This window comes from Tachypleus tridentatus, chromosome 13 (genome assembly GCF_004210375.1).
Source record: "Tachypleus tridentatus isolate NWPU-2018 chromosome 13, ASM421037v1, whole genome shotgun sequence".
NCBI lineage: Eukaryota > Metazoa > Arthropoda > Merostomata > Xiphosura > Limulidae > Tachypleus > Tachypleus tridentatus.
The window spans coordinates 1,180,760-1,204,318 of record NC_134837.1 but is presented as its reverse complement, the minus strand read 5'-3'; the positions used below and the strand labels follow the sequence as shown (position 1 = coordinate 1,204,318).

General features: G+C 35.1%; 1 protein-coding gene across 1 annotated transcript; it reads left to right on the top strand.

Annotated features, from left to right (window-relative positions):
* The first annotated feature begins 1,562 nt into the window (after positions 1–1,562).
* Positions 1,563–21,850, top strand: LOC143235988 (zinc finger protein 704-like). The gene is made up of 6 exons (XM_076474141.1): positions 1,563–1,701; positions 10,965–11,194; positions 19,296–19,390; positions 19,821–20,049; positions 20,858–20,965; positions 21,650–21,850. The coding sequence occupies exons 1-6, from the start codon at positions 1,626–1,628 to the stop codon at positions 21,833–21,835; spliced, it is 924 nt and encodes a 307-aa protein (XP_076330256.1). The 5' UTR covers positions 1,563–1,625; the 3' UTR covers positions 21,836–21,850.
* Positions 21,851–23,559: the final 1,709 nt, after the last annotated feature.

Below are 23,559 nucleotides of genomic sequence, written 5' to 3'. Positions count from 1 at the left end.
CAATCAAATTGTTTGCTGTTAAATGCGAAGCTACCTGATGGGCTATCTGTGTTGTGCCCACCACAAGTATCGAAACCCGGTTTTAGAATTTGAAGCCATCAGATTTATCGCTAAGCCATTAAGGGTCTCTAGTCTAGCAGTTTTTGAGAATACGTGTTGTAACTAAAATATACCAAATTAAATGTTTCAAAATTTGTGATGAGTCGTAAGGTTCATAATTTGTATCTTGTGTTGCAACTGTGAAATTGCACGTGGTAAAATTATTGATAAACCTTTCAATATCCTTACGTAAAGGTAACCACCTGCACGACCCCTGTTTCCTATTGTAAGTTTATTGCTTATCAACCAAACTGATAATGATACAGTATCATCGTGGATAGAAATATAATAACAGTCGTTTGGTTACAAATAAGAGAAAAGTGGAACTAAATTGTTAAACAGAAATCACATTTTTTAGGGAAGATAATTTTCTGTGTAATTTTTGTATCGTTACTTTATTCTGTGTGATTGTAACGTTCTGCAATTTTTTCTTTGTTTTATTCTCATAGATGCGTGGAGCAAATTATAAGAAAAACTTGTTCTCGGTCAGGTTTCAATAATCGTTTCTGATAATTAAAGAATGATTTCACCGATATATGTCCTTTAAAAATATCTATTATCGATTTGTGGCATGAAGGTCATGTAGAAAAAAATTAAAAAAGCAAAACATTAAAATACTGGAATATTTAATCAAAACGATTCTGTTTTTTTTTCCAGTTTAATATTTTATGTGTGTGTGTGTGTGTCTCTATATATATATATATATATAACAAAGAATTAAATTATTGATAGATAAAAATTAGATTTCAAGCAAAAGGTCTTCAGTGGTTTTGTGTAAAATTTTGTCTGCTTGCCAATGCTGGGACCCAACATGGTCGGGTGGTTAAGGCACTCGACTTTACTCTTTTACCGACGAATAGCCCAAGAGTTGGCGGTGGGTGGTGATGACTAGCTGCCTTCCCTCTAGTCTTACACTACTAAATAAGGGACGGCTAGCGCAGATAGCCCTCGAGTAGCTTTATGCGAAATAAAAAACAACAAAAAACAAAACCAATGTTGTATGACAACATTTAAATCTAAGAGACACACGACAAATCGTAATCTTATACCTGTCTGTCAGATAATTATTGTATATATTGGGTGTATACGTTCTAGTAAGAAATTATCATGTTTTTGTCTTTTTTCTTATTTTTCCATTATTTAAAATACCACTTGATATAGGTTTGCTTTCTCGACATTGGAATGGTTATTCAAGTGCTTTTGTAGTATTGTGTGTGTGTGTGTGTCTATATGTATGTATATATATATATATATATGTATGTATTGTTTAAAAGTGTTTTGTAGTATTGTATATGTATTGTTTAAAAGTGTTTTGTAGTATTGTATATGTATTGTTTAAAAGTGTTTTGTAATATTGTATATGTATATTGTTTTTCCTCTGGTATTTAATATAATGTTTAGTTTAACAATAATTTTCGTCTTTTAATTGTATCTGTATTTTTAAATAATCGAAATGACGATTTTTTTCTTTATGTCAATTTAGCGGACGAAAAAGGCGACCGAGTTCAACAGACGATAGTGACGTCATGAATGATTGTTCTGCTGCTATGGTGCTCATGAGTTTATCTTGTAGTCCTAAGTCCCCTCGCCGTTCTGACTCAGGTATAAATTACATGTTTAACAGAGACATTTAAACAGTTTGTCAACGTAACTGAAAACGTTTGTTTTCCTTTCAGTTTTAACTTGCTATAACTAATGTTATTCAAATACTGATTATAGAAATTAACGTTGTCTCATGAACTTTAGACAAGATGATCGTATAAATTAATACAAATTCGGTAGAGTAACTAAACATTATTTAAAGAAATTTCGGTGATGTGTCCTCTACATAAGTTGTTTCAAAATGCTAAGAAATTTTCTTGTGACAGTTTAAGCAAATATTGGGCTGTGGTATTGATATTTATATCAGTTGCTGAGTTATAATAATTTTTGTTTTCGTACTCTAATTAAGAATATATTTAGTAATTATAATCAGTAACATTGTAAGTAGTTTGGTTAAATTCATCTCATTAGTACTGATTTCCTTGGAATAAAATTCAACATAGTTTATATTCGGTGCGTCCTTATTTCCACTGTAGGTAGGCCTACAATAATATTTTTACCAACCTATATGAAAACCGGTTTTGAATGTCATACAAACTTAGTTCGAGGCCGGCTGAATAGAGGTTTCACGTTTTAAGTTTGCGAGATTCGTTAAACAAATGCACACACAAACACATATACACTCGCATGTGTTTATCTAACTGTGTAGCCTTAGGTATTCCTAGTCATGTTGATGTTGCTTCGTGTGTCCATTTGATAACCTTGAGTTACTTTAGCAGCTAAGAGTTGATAAAGTCAAGTGCTCACAGTGTTAGAGATAAATAAGATGTGTTTAAATGGATTTGAACATTTAAATCACCAAAGGACACGACCTCCATTGAAGAGTGAAAAGTGTGAGCGCCACACTTTGGTTGATTCCAAGCATACAACGATGAACCCCAAAATTTTAATATTTGCGCTTTATTTAATACAGAATATTTGTGCGGGAATTTCATAACGTTTTAAGATTATTGTGAGAAAGAAAAAACACCCAGAATATGTGAATTTTAAGTGAATTGTATGTTAAAATTAAAACATTAAAAAAAGCTGGATTTTACATCACTTGTCAAGATGTATTGGTCAAAACTTTACACCCCTTCAGTGGCATAGCGGTATGTCTGCAAACTTACAACGCTAGAAACCGGGTTTAAATATTCGATGTGGGTAGAGCACAGATAGCCCATTGTGCAGCTTTGTGCTTAATTCCAAACAAATGCATAAACGAACAAAACTTTAAATAAACAAATTTGGAGATCTCTATCCTTATACTATATCACGAAAAAAGAAAACGTGAGTATAATCGTTTTATGGAAAATATACACATTACAATATTTTTTATAGAAACAAAGCATAAGATTTGGTTTGAATTTCGAGCAAAGCTACACGAGGGCTATCTGCGTTAGTCGTCCCTAATTTCGCAGTGTAAGACTAGAAGGAAGGCAGCTAGTCTTCACCACCCACCGCCAACTCTTGGGCAATTATTTTACCAACGAATAGTAGGATTGACTATCACATTATAACGCCTCCACAGCTGAAAGGGCGAGTATGTTTGGTGGGACGGGATTCGAACCCGCGACCCTTAGATTACGAGTCGAGTGGCTTATCCACGTGGCCATGCCGGGATCAAAGCACAATAAAGTATGATATAGAAAAAAACATTTTGTGATAAAAAATAAAAATATGCGTTTAGCTTACCTGTATTGTATATTAATATGCCGTAATTACAATTTAGACATTTCTTTGCTTCATAATAGGGGAGTATAATTGTGTCCGGGATAAATATGTTTGTTTGTAATTAAGCACAAAACTAATCAAGGCTATCTGTATTCTGCCCATTAAGGTTATCGAAACCCGGATTATTGCGTTTTAAGTCCGCAGACGTATCGCTGTCCCACGTGGGGGCTAAATATGTTTGTTTGTAATAAAGCACAAAACTATATAATGGACTACCTGTGCTCTGCCCATCACGAGTTTCGAAATTCGGATTCTAGCGCTGTAAGTCCGGGGCATATTACTGTATTACTGGGGGACTAAATATGTTTATATAACTGTCTGGGAAAGAGAAAAAATAAACGAAAATTTAAACTAAGGGTTAATTTTAACTGTTAAATTTCCCCCTGAATTGTACCTTAACCTTATATTTTGAAAAGAGGGAAACTGAACTGAGCATCCATTCCAGTTGATGCTTTTCCGTTTGACTGGATAATCACAACAGAAGCCTCCAGGAAAACGGGTCTTTACCATTAAAATGTTTTCTCGTCATCTCCACACAGAGGGGTTATGGCAACGTGCCATTAATCTTATTTTGCTAAGGGCAAGGTAACGCAAGAGTACAAAATAATTCCTTCTGTTATGTATAGGAGTCTGCTAAAAAAAAAAAAAAAAAGAGGTGGGGTGGGGAAATACCTTACCCACAGGCTATATATATAATCTGCTGCTTTTGTTGTAGCCACTGGAGTGTATGTGAGGTTAAAGTTCCAAGTCTCCACAGTTACGTTTCTCACGTGACAGAAATTGTAATAATTCCTCACACATTGTGAATTATACAGAACAGCCTGAAATGAAGGCTGAAAGATAGAAAACTTTAGCAGTGTTTGTTTGTTTTCAAATTTCGCGCAAATCTACACGAGGGCTATCTACGCTAGACGTCCCTAATTTAGCAGTGTAAGACCAGAGGGAAGGCAGCTAGTTATCACCACCTGCCGCTAACTGTTGGCTACTCTTTTACTAACGAATAGTGGGACTGAACGTAACATTATAACGTTCCCAGGGCTGAAAGGACGAGCATGTTTGGTGCGATAGACTTTAGCAGTGTAGGAATTGTCTTTACATTCGTTAAAGACAAACCCGGCAGCACTGTGGGTATCAAGAATACGGTGAAGAAAGTCCCCTTGTTTGTTTTCGTATGCCTCACGTGAGAGCCAGGCTTAGTTTGGTTTTGTGTAATTTTAACCAGGAAAGGTGTTGTTTCGTATTTATGTATTATAATTCTAGAGAGGTAACCTTGACAGGTTCACTTTTCCAGTCTTTATTTTTGTTATCTTTTGAAGCGTAACCGTGGACGAAACTGCATATTTACTTTTGAAGAAGCTGGTTCAATTCTTATAACATTCTAGCGATTAAGGTTTTTACGAGTTGATTTATCTACGTTTTGATTCCATTAAGTAATCGCAGTATGTGAATTTGATTTCCGGCTTCACGTCTACCACAGACGTAATTTTCGCATTATATGTTTTAATATTTAAATAAATTTTCATTTACAACTGGCACACAGCCATTAGTTAATAAAATAGAAGTTTACGCCTATCTTTCACTGCTTGTTTACGCGGTGTCGTTATGAATAAAATATTTTCAATTATTCATAGATTCTTGTCATTGTAGGTGGCGTGGTCCTGAGAAAGCCTGTTAATGGTGCTTACATGAAATTATTCCCTCAAGTCATGCGTGTTTATATGTTGGAGTTCCATGCCATAGAGTCTTTCATGTTAGTCTGACAGTTTTATCATGAGAAAAAAAAAAAGCTGTAATATTGTATGTTCTTAGTTCTAAATATGTTATATAGCTTGTAAAAGCAATTATTCTCTACAGAATATTTCGTCACGTTCGCAAGGGCAAGTTCAGGGAAGGGCGTTTGTTGATCCAGAGCCGCACATCGACCCCGGTAAACAGTGCGAAGGGTTTCCGTTTTCCCGGACACTTGTTTACAGAATTAGATTTTAGTTCTTCAAAAACCACATTGAAAATTTATGTGATAGGCCGACTTTATTTTAAAAATTATAATTTACAATTAATGGTGTAATTGAGATCGTTAAATTAGATAATACAAGTGTTTAAATCAACGGCTGTGACTCGTATAATTTATGTTATTGATAGCTCATCATCAAAAGAAAGTAAACTTTTAAGGTCAGAACTGAATGAAGCCTAACTTGAAAAACAAATCGGTTAAAGAAATACAATGCAATCAGTTAACACAACAGAAAACTACAGCCTTTATAACAATTAGAAGCCATTAGATCATCAGTTGATCAGCTATATTCGTAGGTAGCCTGAATAAAAAAAATTCTAACGAGATTCAAGCTCGTCTTGGATTCATGGCCCTAAATCTATATATAGGTATACTAAGTTTAATAACACAAAATAACATGTACAGCTGTAAACACGTTAGTCTTAAACCTGTATATATGTTTACTAAACTAACAACACAATCTTGACAACTATTAAATAATAATAAACATAGCTTCGTAATTCTGTTAATATTCTTTATATTCATCTACAATCAATCATAGAGAACTAATTTAAAACAATTTGGTGTTGATTACCTCAGCAAAGATATTGCTTTGAATAGTTTATCAGCAACAAGGAGAATAATTAAGCCTACATTTATAAAATGAACAGTAAATTACTTGAGTAGGATCCTGTTGTGAGCATTGTGTGTTAATAGTAATTACCATACTTCTTGTGTTAGTCTGGTAGTTTAGTGTATAATTACATTAGAAGATGTAACAATAAAGTGGTTTAGTGTAAATATATCACACTATTAAAGTGATAGCGAGGTTTAAATGTAAACAGTTTTACGTATCATAAACTTTGGTTTAATTCAAGAAAATGATTTTAGAATTTGAACTTTACATTTACCAGAGGAGTAGTGTATCACCCCAGATTTGTGTGGTGAGTCTAAAGCCCAGCCTTTTATAAACATAGAAGTCTGTAATTTCCTTTCATAGTCTACTGGTAAGTACAGTGGCACTGGCTGGTCGGTGTGAGCAGTTTGTTTTAAAGTGATTAGTGTTGCTAAGGCCTGGCATGGCCTAGCGCGTTAAGGCGTGCGCTTCGTAATCTGAGGGTCGCGGGTTCGCGCCCGAGTCGCGCCAAACATGCTCGCCCTCCCAGCCGTGGGGCGTTATATTTGTGACGGTCAATCCCACTATTCGTTGGTAAAAGAGTAGCCCAAGAGTTGGCGGTTGGTGGTGATGACTAGCTGCCTTCCCTCTAGTCTTACACTGCTAAATTAGGGACGGCTAGCACAGATAGCCCTCGAGTAGCTTTGTGCGAAATTCCAAAACAGACAAACAGACATAGTGTTGCTATACCTGGTGTTGTATTGTACATCACTCTCAGCACTCACTTTCTTTTACCAAACGTAATTACCTGAGTAGATGTGTGACAAGTGTAACAGACTTGCAAAAAATTACCTTTGTTTCTTTGCTGGACTTTGGGCAAAGCTACACAAGGGCGACCAGAGCGTAGCCCTTCCTAATTTTGAAATAACAAACATGAGGGAAAGCAGCTGTCAATGCTACCCACTGTCAAACCAAACTTTCCGAATAATGCCAAACTTGAATAGTTGGATTTAACTGTTACAATAATAATGCACGGACACTTTAATGTGTAGAGCACTTTCATTTTATTTTTTGCAGTAATGGAACATGAACCACTTAACCTCAACTCCACTGTCCACTATGCTGACTGCTGGATATATTAAAATTGTCATATAATTTACCAGTCATATACAGTACACTATTAAATGCATACAATGTAAAAACAGGATTTAGAAAAAAACAAAAAATGTTGAATGAATGATTATCTTTTCTTATCCAAGGGTGTGACATTTTTTACCACCATACATATGTCTATACATGTAAAATTATGTAATATATTACCCTGTTGGAACAACTTGCTTAGTCTGGCCACATAACATTCATAATGCACAGTTTGGCTAACCACAAATATTTCCTTTTTTCATGTGTTTAGTTTCACCAGTGCAAAAGCTGGCCACAAACCTAAGGAGCTGTAGAAACAGGTACTATCAGTGATGTGACAGTAACTCAAGAGCAGTTGTTTGGTAGCTACTTCTCCCTAGTCCAGTGGCTGGATGATTCCTAACTAGCTATGTCCCTGTAGTCCAGGGGCTTTCTATCTATAGATCATGGGGACTTCTCACTAGCTACTTTCCTCTAGTCCAGTGGCTTTCAATCTATAGATCATGGGGACTCCTCACTAGCTACTTCTCCCTAGTTCAGTGGCTTTAATCTATAGATCAGGACTACTAACTAGCTATTTCTCCCTAGTCCAGTGGCTTTCATTCTATTGATCAGGACTCCTCACTAGCTACTTCCTTCTAGTCCACTGGTTTTCAATCTGTGGATCAGGGGAATTCTAGCTAGCTACTTTCATCCTGTCCAGTTGTTTTCAGTCTTTTGTTCAAGGGATTCCTACGAGCTATTTTCCTCTGGTCTGGTGGTTTTTAAACTGTAGTCCAAGGTACTACTTACTAGCAACTCTGAGGTACTCCTTCAAGTAATCCTTTGAAAGGATACATGATTATGGAAAGGGAAAGGCAACATGTTCTATAGGTCTTTTTGTGGTCCACAGAGATGAAGAAAATCCAATAAAAGGTGATATGTTATATCATTATTATTAATATTATTTAGGAACAGTACATGGACAGACTTTGTGCTAAAAGTCTAAAAAATAAGGTACATGAAAGTGAGTCTCAAACCTAGAACCACCAATGCCAACCAAGCAATTCCATGAACCCATGAGTGAAAGCAAAATAAACATATTATACTCTGTCAACCCCACCACATCTGCAATATCCAGTGTCGATGAGACCTTTCGCACAATACCAGGCTGGACAGGATACAACAAATATAGTCGTGATCCTGAAATATTTCGTGAAAAAAAAAATTATGTGGATACGATTAAACAAGAAAACTGTAACTATTATTAAGTTTTTAAAGTAATTCTCAGATCAGATGTGTAGGTAAGAATTAATAACACAACCTGATTTTATTTTAACCATGGAGAAGCTAGTTCCGTGAATGTGAGTCACGACCCTAGAACTACCACTGACAGATATGTACACGCGACAATGCGTCCAACATGTACAAATTATCGTGTAATACTGGGGCGTTGATGATAAAGTTCACTGATCATCGTCACAGAGCATGCGTGATGGCCTGAACTGAGCGCAGACCATTTTAGTAGGAAAATAAAAACAACAAATTGCTAAGTGAAGATGGTGGAGCTACATTGGGGTTCCGGCATTCCTCACCCTTCATCCCCCCCCCCTTAAAAAATTACTTGTTTGTTATAGAGGTTGAAATATTGTTTGTTTGTATAATTTCGCGCAAATATACTCGAGGGTTATTTGCGCAAGTTATCTCTAACTTAGAATTGAATAGACTAGAAGGAAAGCAGCTACTCAGAAACACCCACCGCCAACTTTCTGCATATAATTTAATAGCGAGAAGTGGAATTGATTGAAACATTATAACACTTCCATGGATGAAAGTGTATGTTAGGTGATGGGTGTGTTTGTTTTTTCACATAGCAAAGCCACATCAGGCCATCAGCTGTGACCACCGTGGAATTGAACCCCTGATTTTAGGGTTGTAAATCCGTAGACTTTCCACTGTATCATCTTGGGACGGATTCGAATCCGCGAACTGGAGATTACGTTTAGAAATATTAGAAATCATGGTGAAAGGTATTAGCCATCACGTGATGTGTCCTTTCTGAACTGTACTTATCCGTAAAGTAAATGAAAGAACCGGTTTTGAATACTTTTAAACATTTGTGTGCTTTGCTTCTCAAAATAATAGAATATCTTAAAATAAAAAAGATAAATAATAATAGATGCTAGTAAAATAGAACTAACTGTATTACTTGCAAGCGCACAGTAAAACAAAGGAACCGGTTTTAGACAGACTCAGGAACGGAAATTACTGAAACTTCTTCGATGTTGTTTGAACGTCCAGTAACTTAGATCATTTCGAGGGTATATATAGTTTCATTATTAATATATATTTTTTACAAGACTTCGTATACTGTAATGATACCACCTGTTGTACGTCACAGTTTTATACAGATTTGGTTATCGTACAAGACTGAAGTTAAATATAGCGTTTCTATCTTTTTTTTTTTTTTTTGTCACAGGATACAACATCAGTTATTATGTACCCACAGTCGTGTCAAATCCTCCTAACAATTTGATTCATCCTCAAAATTGTTATGTACACTGACCCAAATGACCACTGGGAATTTTGTGTATTTCGTTACATAACTAATTCTTAGTGCATCGGAAATGAAACCACTTCTAGTCTTCTACTCCCTCTTTCTTTATCTTTCCGTTTTTACTTACGTCATTCGACGTCAACCGCTTCTTCGTACTGTGTAACCGGTTAGAGTTAAAGCACGTGCTGTAAACAAGCTAAAACAACACGAGTTTTGGTTTAAGCGTTTATCGTTGTAAAATATTCAGTTCGTATATTTAAGTATTATGAGTATTGTGTTGCCTGAGTGAAAGTGTACCACACTTCTATGTAGGATAATAATTCGTAGTGATTTAAACATGAAGTATTGCTCAGTTTTCGTTATAATATAATAGTAAATCTATAACGAAAGACGGAGAAATATCTTCAGATAAATAAAATGTAACAGTTGGTTTAAAATTTATGATAAACATAACGCCAACTGTTGGTGATAATACGCTGCAGTTTAGACGACCGAAGCTGGTAAAGCATTTAAAAATCAGTAGGTTTAGAAATTGTGATTAAAATCACGTAATCTACATTTTTTCCCCACTTTGGAGAATCATTTATTTCTCATCGTCTAGTCTAATTGACAAGTTAAGGTATTGTTCGAGAGGCCCTTTTAGGCATTGGCATGTGGAAGACAAGACCTTCTGAAAAGCTATTTTATACGCAGAAGCGTTCCTAGGTGCTTAAAAGTTTAAGCCTCGGCTCCATATATGCGCGAATTTTCTGCGTTATACTATAATATTGATGAGGTTTTCTCTTATGATTTTTAAAGACGCCAACCAGGGATTTAGGGCACTGTCAAATAGAATCGGGGCTTGTGTCTAGCGATACTTCTATTTACACGCCTTTGACTTTCAATATGAAACTGAATTTTGAGAGGAATGTGGTTGTGAGGCCGAGAGATTTGGAGTTTATTTTTTTTATCGCAGATGTTAGGCCTAGTGGTTTCTAATGCTTTACCAGTTGTAACAGGTATTTGTTGTTTACAAGAACGAGTGTATGTGTACGTTTTAATGAACCTGAATTAACTGGAAGTTTTGATGGAGATACTTGTACTGATACGTCAGAACATGGACGTAAACTAAACAAGTGTCCTCAACTACCACCTTCTCAGTTAACGTATGAGTTTTTGTAATGTCATTGCATTTCTCTTCTGTCAGGTGATATATATAAATACACACACACATACATATATGTTACCGTGTTCTTATCACATTCTGTTGTAATTGTTTTGATGCGTAGGTTCATATGCGTATTCTTGGACTAGTAGCATTAGCTCCGGTTTTCAAGGATGGGACAGTCCTCGGTCCGATACAAGGACAGCTACACCTTCTCCGCCTAGCCCTCTTGTTGCCATGGAAACCGTCACCTCGCAGCAGAATGGCGCCTCCTCGGGCCAAGTGTCGGATGAGGGCATTGAAATGGACGAGACAGTTGGTTTTATGGAAGAATCTCTTTCAGGGAAATGTAAGGTGAGCGTCTGCTAGCAAGGGTAAACGAACTGATGATATCTGAGAAGTCTGTTAACCTTGACTGGCAATGCCGAAAGTTAAAAGTGGGAGGGGGGATTGATGTATCTTGAAGGTTTATAATAGGAAACGCAGTGATGATTCACTTATACTTACTTGTATAAGTATTAATTTCGACAAGCACCTGCTCTTACCCCTTAATTTCTGTTTCGCTTCATGTTATGCAACCTCGTGTATCGTTCAGGGGGGAACTGTTTCTCAGAGGTCTTTGCCCCAGTATGTATGTATGTGTGTGTGTGCACGTATGTATTTCGTTCCGAAATAAAAACATAATGCTACACAGATAAGAAAAAAAAAGAGGTAAAACTGTTCTTTTTTAAAGAGCAAATGGAATACAAACTACCCTTGTTCATACAAAATATAATTGCTACACGCGCAGAGAGCGCTTCGAAACTCATGAATCGTACTTCGATCGATGAGAGTATAATTTGGTAATGATGTTCTAATTTATCGTTTAAATGATGTATTTCAAGAAATAATATCTTCTGTTGTACACAAACTGTTTCAAATATAGGTCTTGTGAAAAACTTGCCTAATAATTGTACACCCACAATAAGCACCCGGTTTTCACATCGTAATTATACAATTTCGGTAGAGGTACATCTGAACGTTTATTCGAATCAGTACGTAGAATTTAAGTTGATTTTAGAACTAATGTGTATATTTAGATATACATGAATTATATGAGGATATGGTACCCTTACAGTTACTTTAATCGTCTCTAGAGGGAGCCATATATCTTAGTAACACCGTGTACAGCGTCGTTTTAACGCGAAGTGGTGTGAAAGTTCATACAAGTAACTCTGAAAGAGACATGAACTTAACCTCTTGAACAGGCAGGTCTGTGTGTGTATGAAAAGGGTGTGCACTTGCCTTAACAACCCCACTTCCCCAGATAAGTTCTTATGATCCACGCTATATTTATGTTAACAAGACGAAGTTGTGTAGTTTACATATCAAACACGATCAGCTAACGGGGGGTACTGTACTGGAGAAATCTAGGATACACAAATCTTCAAAACAAACAAATTCCAAAGAAACGGAAAACAAAAATTGAAAATATGTTTGCTCTTAAACGCAGAGCTACACAGTGGTCCCGTTCACTGTATGCACCAAGGGTATCGATATCAGGTTTTTAGCATTTTAGACCCTTGAACATGTCACTTAACTGGTAAACCTATAAAGCATATTTCTTTTGCACTAGAAGAGCCAACCTTATTACCAGGTATAATTTTTTCTTAACTTCCAACAAACGCAAACTTCCATATATTGATTCAACTCTGAAATTTGTGTTGTTGTTGTTTTTCTCTCACAAGTACCATTTGGGTTTAAAGTTAATAAAGAATTGATTTATAAGGGAAAAACATGACTGTTGAACTTCATTAATTTGTCCATCACGCAGACTCATCGGTAAAAGTAACAGTAGTTGATTTAACCTAGTTCCGATCTTTCCTGACAACCAGCTGTTTTCCCTGTTGCTCTCTGTTTAACGACTACGTCATAGACATGGGGTCAGCACTTGATAAAACAGCATTCTCTATTGCGTGATTTATCAGAACCTTAGCAAGCAGTTAGCTTACATTTGACCTTTGGACTACACAGTAATGTATAGATAATATAGAATGATATGTATTAAAAAATGCACCATATAGTTTGGTTTTGTAAAGTCCGCGTAGTTTCCGTTCATGAAAGGTCAAATGTAAGTTTCCATATAGATCACGTTGGAGCTGCATGGATTAATGTCTTTATGTCTTGAAATATCGTTTCGCGGCACTAATAAAATGTGGGTTTAGAAGAGAGGCAGAATAAAGTTTTCCTATTCCAAGTCGGTTAAATATTTATAGAGGCACTGATGTTGCTATCAGTATTATAGAGTACTAGTCAAACTTTGACTGCACGTGGTAAACCAGTTGAGTTGAAATAAAAATAATGGATTATTCGATAACCGAACAGAAATAAAAACTGATCTTACGTACACAACCACACTTATTACCATTTCTTTATTACCTTGTAAACTAACCAGTTTCGTTTAAGGAGTACTTCCTGAAGTGAATAACAGTTACTTTCACTGGTTAGTTCTTATAACTAATAGGTGAATGAGTTTCTTGTGTTTCATTTGAGCTGATTACAGTGGACTTATTCCCAGTGGATCTCATGTACAACAGAGCTCATATGCGTAGAAAAAAAAGGAAAGACAGAAGTGAGAGCTATTAATAACGTTGGTGGTATTTATTAAAGTCCAACACTGATAAAGTTCTGGGAGGTTGAGAAATGTGTTGGTTGTTAGCGAGAAGGCCAAGGTTTTATTACAATATAAGGGTATGGCGTATCTTGAAATTTTATCACCAACAGATACGACAAAAACATTATTAAACCAAAACAAAATTGTGCTTCCGTTTGATTAATGAACCTTCTTCCTTTCTGAAATATTAATTCCCAAAGTTTTTCAGTGAACGTCACACAACAGTTGACGTAACGATGACGTCATTAGGCCTAACCCATATATCCTTCTTGCTAACTGAAGGTTTCCACTTTTGACCCGTTCATTATATTGATATATATATATATATATATATAAATTAACAAAATAGATAGACAACTAAAGTTTAAAACTATCGTATTTACGTGAACAGTAATATGATGGTTAGGGGCGTAGATTTTTACACCCAATGGGGAATGATTTTTGCGACCACGTATGTGGACTGTTCAATTTACAAATTGGTAATCTCTGATTACGTTAACCTGAAAGCTGTAAACATGCAGTCACAGAGTAATCTTGTTGCCACGATACCTGCATGTATACTTAGGCCTACTGATTAATACTTACGAACTATCGCTTAGATCGAAAAGTTTAGAAGCACGCCTGTATTAAAGATGTACATTTCGGCTACTAAAAAATCTTACATCTAGGCCTAATTATGTAATTCGATTGGTAAGAACACGAGAATCTCAAGAACAAACACACAATTTGTAGTCCTGTGATGCAATAAAACAATTCAACAGACCCAACTGTAGGGGGGGATGGTTGTATGCACCATACCCCCACCTAAAATGAAGGGAGGATATATACCCCATCCCCCCTAAGATCTACGCCCCAGATGATGGTTATACATACGTTAGAGTCGCACCAAACACGGTCAATCCCACTATGAAATTTAATACGTGTGCAGTGTACAAGTAAGCCTCCCAGCAATGGTACAGCAGTATGTCTTTGGACTTACACTGCTAGAAACTGGGCTTCAATACCTGTGGTGGACAGATATCCCATTGTGCTTTGTGCTTAATTATGAACAAACAGACAAATATAAGTAGGCATACTGTGAAGGTAAACTGTCAAAAGAATATGTTACTTGAAATGGACTATTAAAAGCAATTGGGACATGTGATGACCAGCCAAAAAAACTACAACCATACAACAATATATGTGTATTCATAAAATGTTTTGTATTTAGTGGAGGAATTCCAGCAGTTTTGGCCCGGCATGGCCAGATGGTTAATGCACTCGATTCGTAATCCAAGGGTTGTGGGTTCGAATCTCCGTCACACCAAACATGCTGGCCCTTTCAGCCGTGGGGGCGTTATAATGTTACAGTGTATCCCACTATTTGTTGGTAAAAGAGTAGCCCAAGAGTTGGCGGTGGATGGAGATGACTAGCTGCCTTCCTTCTAGTCTTATACTGCTAAATTAGAGACGGCTAGCGCAGGTAGCCCTCGTGTAGCTTTGCGCGAAATTCAGAAAGAAACATACGTTACAGTTTGTGAGTCATAAATAAAATGTAATTTATGAATCATAAATAATTACAAAACAGTTGTTACTAGTTGGTTGTTAAACTGATTTTCTGGCGTTTCACGCTGTTTTAAAACAGGTTCAAGCGAATTTGTCCTTCGAGCACTTTAACGGTTCCAAAATTTGTCGAGTTACGGCGAAATTTTCTTGTTAAAAAAGTTTATTTCTCATATAGATACTCAAATGGACTATAACCCGAGCGCTGTCCACTACGAGGGAATAGAAACATCGGATTTTAGCGTTTTGTGTATGCTAACTTACCGTTGACCCACTTGGAGACTCAAGGAAACTTAGGGGTTGGTTGGCCATGTATTATGATGATTTTAAAATTTTATCGTTTTTGTTCTAGCATAGAAGAGGATCTTACTAGCAATAGGCACTTGATTTTAATTCAGCGTGGCGTCAAATAAAATAATTATTTTAAATATCAAACTTTCGATGTAATGACGATTTTTTCTTCCCCAGTTTTAGCTGAAATCGTGGGTAGAGATTGTTGAATATATATTTCAAAATCCGTGTTAAATTTAATTTGTTCATAGTACGGTGATATGGGTAGTATATTTTCAGCAGTAGTTACGAATCTACAAGAATTCTGACAATAGGGCATTGTTTTAATTTTCACTCTCAACACTAATTCAGCGTTATCTACGTAAACCGTAACCGGGAAACGTACAGGTTAAAAACTAAATATCTCAGTCAGGCCTTACATGACGTTGTCATGTATTTACATAATGAATAATTTTTAAATTAGTTCGCTTTCCTCGTGAAAATGAGCCTTTGTTTATCAACTTTTTCAGTTGTGTGTAACGTAATCAGATTCGAAAGATCTAGATTCGTGGTTCGACGTGGTACGTTCTAAAATATCCCGTCGTACTCCTAGATACATGTTTTATCAGTTGTTTTTTTTTCTTATTGTTATTTTAGACAAAACAGCCCTTTTGTGAAACAAAATGGGTTATAGAAACAGTCTTCAATGGGGTCAGGTCCATAATGTTTAAAACATTAAAGTCCACGTAATTTGTTGTATAATCAGTGAATGACTGCCAGTATCTTCAACCTTATTGATATACTTTTCTTGCCGATTACGTAGTTCTGGAATATAGATTTGTTCCTTCTTTCGACCGTTTATAATTTGTAGTCTCATTAAATTTCTTTCTTTGGCTCAAAGCCAGATTTTCTGTACCGGCCGGCGAGCTGTGACAGTGAGCACGCCGGCCGGCGGTATGTCGTAATGTTATTACAGTTCTAATATGTAGAATATTTAAATCTCACTGCGTTGAAAGACCTCGTTTTGAAAGTTACTTAATTTTAAACGGAAGGCGGTTCCAGCCTAGCTACCTAAATACTCCCCCCCCCTCTTTGGTTTAGATTGGGGCCGTTGCTATGAAACGAACTTGGTTTTCCAGTTTTACTATGTGTAACAAGACGTCAAAATTCAAGATAGGCACTCAGTTGGAAATCGTTTCATATTTCTAGGCTAATCGCACCGAATCATTGTTTAGACAACCGTAGTTGCTAATTATGTAGAATAGTTATTTTAAAATAATTGTTTACAACACGCCCGACTAAAACACTCGCATTAAAACGTTTGTAGAAAGCAACAAAATAGCACGAATCTTCCATTTTTAATATTTTGGGCACTTCGAAGTGTTAAACGGTGTTACCTTCAAGTTAATTATGACCTGTTTTCTGATTGGCTTAAACTGTATTATAAGTTTTGTATGTAATGGAAGTCTCATCGAATTTATGACAGTTATAAAGCCGTGAGAAAACCAGTGCTGTAGACTGTTTTAGAACTTTCTCTGTCATTTATGTTAAGTACATTTAAATCAAAGCTAACACTTTGCAACTTAATTTCTTATTAGTTTACCCGGCAGTTCGTCAACTCCTGCCTATGTAGGTTGCCCAGGAAACACTATTTTCAGTATTCGATTAACCGGTTTAGACATCGCAGATAAAGACCACATGATTAGGCTGTAAAAGTAACACGACTTCCTTTTTACTTCTGTTAGATTTCTGTTGAAAAAAAAAAACTTTCTCAGCTTTAGGATCTCGAGTGTCATTAGCTTTGTTCGTTTCATCAGTTATTGTTTTGTTTCTTAGTTCTTAGAGAATGCGTGACACATGTCACGTGCCCACTTGTTTCACGAAACAAAAGTAGTGGGAAGTAATTTTTTTGGGCAAGTTTTACGATGAATTTAGACACGATTAGACGGTAGAGTTGATTATGTGGTAATCGTGGCGTAGTGCAGACGTGATACACAGTAGAATTTACTACGTGGTAACCGATCAAACAAGTATCACGTAAAGCTGATTTTTAATATTTGTTCAAATTATTTTCTCAAATGATAATTAATATGTCTTATATTATGTAATAAATGCGTCTAAGTAACGTTAAATATGTATGTTTTTTAACTTACTGAATCAGTACTACTATATACAAATATATATGTTGTGTTTATGTACATATATACATATATATATTTTTTAAACTCATGTTGTTAGGGTTATATACTATGGTGTTCAGACGTGCCCCAGTTTGGCAGTGAGGCTTATCGAGGACTTTGACCCAGAACGTTAGGCCTAAAGTCTCCTTACATTTACTTGCAGGGTGGTTTATTTTTTTATATAAGTACACAGCGAGTAAAAACATCATGCATCAGTAATTAGTGTCTTTGTTTCATGGCTTCGCGACTACTTTTCTTAGCTGAGAGAACGAACAATCAACTGAATCACAGAAAACTTCACTTAGTTGAGATCAGGGTAGAGTAGATGGGTTGCAGTATTTGTAGGAACTTATTACCACAAACAAGTGAGAGGGAAATAAAAGATTAGAAGTGCTTTGGGGCGAATTTATTTTTAAAATTCCTGGCCAGGAAAAACAAAAAAACATGCTCATATTTCCACGAGTGACCTATATATACAAAAAAGAAAGGGAAAAATAGAAACGAAGTAAAATATCCTTAGTGACTGGATTAAATTACCTGTATATTGTTCTTTCAAAATCATAATACCAGAAAAAAACATTTTTTAGAGTAGAAATAAATTGTTTGTTTGATTTTGAAATTCGCGTAAAGCTACACGAGAGCTATCTGCGCTAGCCGTTCCTAATTTTGCAGTAAAAGACTAGAGGGAAGGTAGCAAGTCATCACCACCCACCGCCAACTCTTGGGCTACTCTTTTATCAACGAATGGTTGGATTGACTGCACATTATAACGTCCCCACGGCTGAAAGGACGAGCAGATTTGGTAAACGGGGATTCGAATCCGCGACCCTCAGATTACGAGTTGAGCGCCTTAGCCACCTGGCCAGAAATAAATGAACTTTGACATTTTGTAGTCAGGAGCACCATTTTACAAAAAGCTTTGGAGGTGGGTAAAAAAGACCGACGTCGCACCCCCCTTTCCCCCATATACATTCCAGTTCATATATGGATTATATGCTAAGACGTAATTTATGTGTGTCTGTTAATTCGGCCTTACTAAAAATTATTATAGGGGGCGACGTATGAGTTACAGGGCCGAGAAGAAGTTACAATGATACAGAGTAAGAATTTTTTTTAAAAAAATTAACTCATACCTTTGTAGTTGACCCCCAGTAAAGCAAGTTTTTAGTAGAAAGTCAAGTTTCTATTTAATTGTTTTGTTGAACTTTCACATGTGAATAAGTTTTGTTTTGGAGCTGTTTTCTTTCTCATTAACCTTTTCGTTGGTAATGTTCACTATCAATATATATATATATATAAACCAGATTATTTTACTAAACTGCGAAAATGATTTTAAAAAAATCAACAACAACAAAACATGCCAGAGTAATCGGCCTCGTGTCGGAAGTACTCGGCCTTACATCGAGAAAACCTAATTACCCTAATCACAACATGTAGAGCGAGGCTATGTGGACTCGAAAATATGTGACCCACTTCTACTAAACGCCAGCCTTGTTTTTAATTAGATCACTCAGGCGGCAGAGTTGATTAGATATTTTAATATTCAACCCTCCTCTCTCACACGTAATATATATAATCCAAGTTAAGGATTTATCACGAAAAGGAAATACTGATATGCAAAAAATAAAGACGAAATACGTTTTTTTTTTGTGGTTTTTGTTTTGTAATTTCAGAATTTGAATCTCAGTTTTAAATATTTTAATTAGTAGAAACGATAATTTGAACTAAAAAAGTGTGATGTATTTTATGGCTCTGTGATTGTGGTTCCATCATCTTTGTGAAAGATATTTTCTTGGCCGAATTTTTGTAGACGCGGACTGTGTTCCAATGTACGTGGCCCGGCTGCGGCAAGCAGTATTATCTGTGCGAAGATGTGGAGAAACACGTTCGTATGCGTCATTTACGGTAAGTGCTGACGTCTAGTAAGAAGTTACTGAACTATTCTTTTCCAAAAGACATGTCATTTGAAATTTGGCCAACGGTGTTAAGAACGTAAAATAGCTCCATGCATTACACATGCATATATTACTTATTGTATAGATACCACGTTCAAATATGTGTGTTTTTGTAAACTTCCAGATTTTTGTATGTATTTGAATTCGTTATTACTAAACAAGCATTGGAAAATTAACTACACTTCCTATATTCACAGTTGGTTTTGTTTAAAATATTTTAAATCTTTTTTATCTACAATTTGTTTACTTTCAGGTTTTATAAAGTTTTGTTAATCATCCTAATAGCGTGCTTTCTGTTGAAATTGTCGGATTTCAAGTAAGATATACAGAGCTAAGAGAACAGGTTTTACTGCTTTTAATCAGGTATTTTCTTCATTTAGTCGTTCTAAGAATCAACTCTCAGACCTCAGCGACGACCACGAAGAAGAATTCTATTACACAGAAATTGAAGTAGATGAAAAGCCAACTCCTCCACGTGCTAGCCCTGAGATCCTTCTCTCATCTCCTGAATTAGCCAACATCTATACCTCATCTGCCCCTACCCTTAGTCACCTTGATATGGTGAAACCTCCCCATGAAAACCCAGAATATAGAGAACCTCAGAAGGAGGTAAAGACAAGACTATGTTTTATATGACAAGAGGAATTTTTTGCTTTGTTTAATTCTTTGTTGATGAAATAGTTTCCAACATCATTAAGTGTAACATGAGACATTTAGAATACTTTTTAAGCAGTGTTTTCTTTAAGTCTCTCATTAACAAACAAACAGAAAACTCCTAGTAATGGCATAGAGTTATTTAGTATGACTTTTAGAGATTTTCTTTAAAAGAGTTTATAATTTTCCTATTAGTGTAAAATCCAGCAGTTTATTAAAACATATCTGTGTTGCCATAATTGGCTGTTCTGTTTTTTTTGTAATGTAATGAAATTTCATTCATTATTAATATCTGAAGTTGTTAACTTGAACTTGTATATCGTATTATGTATTCATTATTAATATCTGAAGTTGTTAACTTGTATATCGTTATTTGATTGTTTTAATATGTACGCGTTTCCTCTGAATCATTCTCTCAAGTAATCATAAGTCCTGAAGATAGTGATTTAAGTCCAGGGTTATTTACGTGAAAAACATGAAGTAATAATTGTACTTGAATAATAAACAGTATAAATCTCTGGCCACTAGTGAAAGGTTTCATATGTAAAGATACAGACTGTACCTTCTGAAATACTGTTATCTTCTTACTCAGTTGTTAGTGTCAGTACTCCTTAAATAATTTAAAGGCTTTTGTATAAAATCTTAAGTTTCACAACTAGTTATCCTCACTGTAATAAAATAATATTTTCCGTCCCTTATTATTATGCTGTTTTGTTTGCTTATGATTCATTAAAACAACTGATGTTTTGTTTTGAAAAATCAGAGAGACCAGAGTCAAACATCTCTAACAAATCCAGACACTATCTCCAACTTCCAACCCATTCTTCATTGGCAACCTCATGCATATGCTGTCAGTGCTCCAAGTGACATGGTAAGGAACTATTTATTGTTTTTCAAAATTTGAACACCTTGTGTAGTTAATACAAGTTGCATACCTCACAACTATCTAGATTTTTTTTCACCCACTTTCCAAATTATAAATTTTATCCACTAAGTACAATTTCCAATATTTGTGCAATCACTGTTTTTTAAAAGTTGGTTGTGTTTCTGTGAAACTTATTGAACTTACTGATTGTCACAAGTACTAAGATTAAACATAAAAACCCAAACTTATCATTGTGAAGTTATGTAATGCCCAAAATGTTCTGAAGATTTGGTGATGTTGTGATGAATATGTGCAACACATGATCTGAAGTGCAAATGTAGTGATCAGATGTTAGAACTTTGATTTATAAATTAGTCTTATGGGGGGTATCATATGTTTTGTTACCTAGTGAATTTTCTGAAACTTAACTTGAATAAACTTGAAATTTACCTTAAATATACTTAAATTTTCAAACATTTGCTATGGGGTTGGAGGACCCCCTAGTAGGCCTTCACTGCTCTCTGAAATGTGTTTATTGAGATTTGTCCATTTATAATGTTGGTAGGTCATCCAGCTGAGTATGAGAGCCATTGTGTGCCAGTAGGTTTATAATATGTAAAAGTATAAAGCCATTATAAATATTGAAAATAAGGCTTTGTTGAAAACAGTAATCTTTTAATGATTCTGCAGGCTTTGTCCCCAAAGTACTTGCGACTGAGTCCTAAATCTTTGTCACCTACCATAAAAGGCTCTCCCACACAGAGAAAAGGCCGCTCTGAGGTCCACAAGTGTAGAAAGGTTTATGGGATGGAAAATAAAGAGCAGTGGTGTACTCAGTGTCGCTGGAAGAAAGCTTGTTCCCGATTTCTTAGCTAATGTAGATGGTCCTCACCAAAGGCGTTTTAAGTTACAGAGACCGAAATGACAGGAAATGCAGAGGATGTAGCACAATTTTGATATTCAAATAACGTGACACATGTGATCTCAGAAAACCTGGGATAAAGGAACAGATCTCACCGGCAACTTTTTTACCAGTTTTATTGCTTGTAAGAAAAGTGAATACTGATAAGTAGTAGTTCCAACCTTTTGTTAATTATTACGTTTATAGAAAACTATAATACAAATTTTGAAAGACATTGGTCATCTTTTTCTTATGTGATTTTGATACCTGTAAAGATGTAAAAAACAAAGAAAAAAAAGTAAAATATTTATGAAGAAGATTATATGTGTATAAATATACAAACAAATACATATATATATATATATACACTAATTAAACTTTTGTATTATGGAGAGGTTTTGAATTGGTTGAACTGTTACATTTATACTGACAATAAATTTGGATCAATTCTATAAAATTTGGAAGTGATAAGCTTAAATGTGTAAAAAAAACATGATGAGGTCTGTAAAATTGTAATGGATTGTGAAACTATACATAAGAAGGATCTGTTTTCATTGTGCTGGCTGGAAATATTTTATTTATATATATTGTATTTTAAAGATATATAAATTCATCTTTGTGTGTTATATAACATTTTATATTTGTGAAAGATTGAAATGATATACTAAGAATCAATATTATTGTTTCCTTGTTCCTTGTTAATCTCAGAATATCTCCTGATTCCCTATAAAATATAGAATTAATACTGATTTCTTCAGTTTCCTTGTTATCGAAATAACTATGTCTTGTATTAAATAACCTTATTAGTCTAATTTGGATTTTCCCCCCTTTTGTACTTAAACTTTCTTCTTTAAATGGGTTACCAGTCGATGGCAAAACATGCAAAACTTTTGAAGTATGAGTAAAACTATTGATAACTTCTTCTTACTGCAACATGATAGGCCTTACAGAGCATGCTCAAAACCCAAATAAATGTGACATTTATATAGCTCTAGTTGTCACATTGAGTATCGTTACTATTTTTATATTGAAATTTTAATTTTGTTATAAACGTTTGAATGTCTGTTAGCAAGTGTTAAAATATCTTTGTGAAATTAAAAAGAAAATATTAAATTATATTGTTCAACAAGAGAGTGTAAAAAGAAGTACTTGTGTATGTGTTTTCCATGAATGTTTATATATACATATATACACATATATATATTAAACAGTGAATGCAACATGTTTGTCTGTTCTAGTTAACCCAATTCATGTGCAAAAACATCAGAATAAAAAAAAATGACAAAGGCACTGTTACACAAATATTTTAATAAACCAACATCTGGTCATTGAGGTAGTACAAAGTTCATAATGGCTGTAAAAAAAATGTGCCATAGGCAGTAGTTGTGTAGGCTTAAAGTACAAATGAATTTTCTATAAATTATCACTAGGTCATCATGACAACTTTTCATTATATGCCATTGGTGTTCACATTTGTAAAATTTATATGTTTGCCTGTCCATGTCAGAGTTTGTAAATACACTCAGTTTGATGTTTTCTTTTGTTCAATGAGTTAATCGCATGTGGGTTTGTGTTTTCATTTAGGTACTTTTTTAACTAATATTAGCTGACTTATGGAGGTGTTGCACTGTGAAGGATCTAACTGGCTTATAAATGATTGTTTTATAATTGTCAGATTATGTATGTAAGTGATAAAGGA